Source organism: Trachymyrmex cornetzi, unplaced genomic scaffold (genome assembly GCF_001594075.2).
Source record: "Trachymyrmex cornetzi isolate Tcor2-1 unplaced genomic scaffold, Tcor1.1 scaffold1124, whole genome shotgun sequence".
Classification (NCBI taxonomy): Eukaryota; Metazoa; Arthropoda; class Insecta; order Hymenoptera; family Formicidae; genus Trachymyrmex; species Trachymyrmex cornetzi.
In genome coordinates, this window is record NW_017295681.1 from 26,330 (window position 1) to 29,654 (window position 3,325).

General features: G+C 29.2%; 1 protein-coding gene across 1 annotated transcript in view; it reads left to right on the top strand.

Moving 5' to 3' along the window:
• Positions 1–3,069, top strand: part of LOC108764195 (aminopeptidase M1) — a 10,672-nt gene extending 7,603 nt beyond the window's left edge. Inside the window, exons 6-7 of the mRNA XM_018512295.1 lie at positions 575–870; positions 2,875–3,069. Coding sequence (XP_018367797.1) covers positions 575–870; positions 2,875–3,069 — 491 coding nt within the window. The remainder of the gene's footprint in view (positions 1–574; positions 871–2,874) is intronic.
• Positions 3,070–3,325: the final 256 nt, after the last annotated feature.

A 3,325-nucleotide genomic window follows, 5' to 3' on the forward strand; every position in this document is an offset into this window, starting at 1 on the left:
CTTCAACGATCGTCCGATGTAGAGTCACTCGCAGGTTGCCAAAATATGACATACTCTCACTCCAGATAGAGTAGACGAAGTTTTAACAAAGCTACATCGATTGTATTATAAAATATTATGTGAGTTAAGTGTGAATATTAATAGATCCAAAGTTTCATGATGAGATTTGGCGATCGTGTGGATAACACTACAGTTTTGGCAACCTGCGAGTGACTCTACATTGGACGATCGTTGAAGTTTTATTTGGTTAAGCAATTGCTGATGAAGATTCCAAAGAGAATCGAAACGTTCAAGATGATAATATTTCAAATAAAGATGAGATCAACACATCACATGAAGTAACAAATTTTATTTGTGAAGATTTATTGCGCATCTTCGCTCGCGCTGACTCTCATTAGCCCACAATTAGGTTATTTTTTGTTTTTTTAAAACAAATTCACTACAGGATCCCCTTAACATAAGATAGAAAAAAAATGGAAAAAGTATTTCTCTTATCATCAGTCCCATGAAATCCATATAATACAATACGTTAAAACTTTATAATATATACGATAAAATTTTTTTTAATTAACAGGATATTATCGTGTCAAATATGATTTAAAAGGCTGGAACGCAATTGCAAATTATTTAAATTCAACAGCTGGAGAATATGAAGGAATTAGTGTCATCAATCGTGCTAAAATCATTGATGACGCATTTCATTTGATGATGGAAAATCAGCTCGACGTATCTATATTTTGGAACCTCACGCAATTCTTATCACAAGAGACAAATTATGTAGTATGGTATCCAATGATTAAAGTGTTCGAATATATGTCCACTATATTTCCAATTTCAAAAGACGAAATTATGTTCATCGACGATATCAAGGTATAACGATCAGTACGTATTTAATGATATAGTAGTGTCTCGCGATAAGAACACGCGCGCGCGTGTTGTTAGCGCGAGACCGGCCATGTATCTTTACGCGATCTGCTGAGTTTTTTCAGATTATATTTAACGAAAAAAATCAGTTAGTAGCAAAAGCGCGAAAACATATTGTTTTTACTTTTTATGCCAACAACTGTTGAGCAATTTCGGATAGTAGCATGATTATGTTAATAAAAACATTCAATTACGTTTATTTATTACCTCAAATTGAAATGAAGTAAGGCAAAAAGAACTGAGTAACGGAAGAACAAAGTATTGTTACGCTTTTATGTTCTAAATATTGCATTTTTCTAATTATCGACCTAAAAGCATAATTTATGTTTAATATTTATTAAAGATAATTTCCTGTTCATTATCTAAATATTGCATTTTTCGGATATTGAATTTTTTCAATATCCAAAAAATGCAATATTTAGATAATGAACAGGAAATCATCTTTAATAAATATTAAACATAAATTATGCTTTTAGGTCGATAATTGATAAATAATTTTGTAAAAATAAACTGCTTACTTAATGGATCAGACGGCAATTTATTAGTTTTATTTCGAAATTAAATATGAGAAATTAAAATACAATTCTGTTTTTGTTAGTATTGTGCACGTTAAACAATTTGTTATATGCGTATCTAGTAACTTCAAGATACCAATTGTCTAAAAAATATTAAGACGTGTACACATATCATACAGAGAGAGAATAGAAAATCCAAAAAATTAATTTTTGTAAAATGTCTAATTATGAAAAGCGTTCATGCGTTCCATTTTTGTTTTAAAAACGTTAATTCTTTGTCTCTCTTTTCAGGTATATAAAAGTTATAATTTATAAGAATTCGCAATAAAATCGAAATAGTTTTTAGATAGTACTGTAAAAAAACACAATTATATAACCTTCGAGAATATTATGTCCCTGAAATTAATATTTAATGTAAATACACAAAAATCTATTGACAAAATATATCTAATTTACGTCGACTTCAGATATGCACTCCCAGTAAACAAGAAAGGATTAAAATGGATTAAAATTTTATCTATCCTAATGCTTATATTTTAAATACAGAAAAACCTCTTTTTGGATTAAGTTGGATTCAATACAAATTCAATTGGATTCAATGAAATTCAATAGAATACATTTGGATTAAAGGATTGAATTTTGTATTTAGAATTTTGAATTAAACAGTATTCACGATGCACAGAAAAAGCCGATATTATTTTTAGATTGGAAGGCACAAAAATGTGTTTTCATGCAATTCTTATAAAGAAATAAAAATGCATTCTTGATTGAATAGGATTCGTTTTAACGTACGCGAATGCATATTTCTAAAAATCTGAATCCATTTCAATCCTTTATCGATTACAGGACTACCAATACTGAAAATATGAATCATGTTAGGAAGTACACTACAGATTTTTGATACAGGATATCAATTATCTAACTTTCTTTCTAGAACGGAAACGTGAAACTTTTTTCCTAGGGTGGAAACTTGAAAAGTGAAAATTTGAATGTATATATGTATACATATACATATGGACACAAACATATAAAAAATGTTCACTTTTCACGTTTCCGCCCTAGGAATAAGTTATATGATCGATATACTTCTAGATGTATATCGAAACGCTTACTTTCATCATAGAAACTTTATTTTGGGAAATCACATTCAAAAATTCATTTTATTCAAATATATTGGGTAAAAAGTTTCATAATTTAGGCTCTTTTTCTACTTTGTATGGTTTTTATTTGAATTGAATTTCGCTACTTAATTGTATTTATCGGTCGTGCTGCGTACTGCTTGCAGATAATTGATTTTTTTCGAATTTATTTCGGACAAATTATTATAGAAAAAATGTTGAAATGTGAATCCTTTTTGAATTCGTAACGATCATCTGCGCTATCTAGGATAACGTATCTTATTATAATGGATGAACATAAAGTTTATGTCATTTAGGCAAAATTAAGAGAATTACTGGATAAGCCACTAATGGCAATACTATTTGATAAACACATAAAGGAAAATGGGTTTACTGAATCTTTCAAACAAGAAATATTAAAATGGTCTTGTGCGCTCAAACATATTCAGTGCGCAAAAAGGGCCAAAGATGCGTTAGAATACCATCTTCAGAATCCTGAAATAGAACCGTAATACTTTTTTATAAATATAAAACATCTTTATACTCATACAGCACAAAATAAGCCAGCAATATTGCATCAACACTGTATAAACATACTAGCAATATTGCTGTAATGTTGAACATGTTGTAGCAATGTTGCTGCAAGGTTCTGTGTAATCGAAACTATTTGTGATTCACGCCTTAACAAATTGCCTGTTAAGATATATAAGCAACATTTTTTAATGAATGTACTACTATGTACTATGTATTTTTATTCTTTTTTAAAAA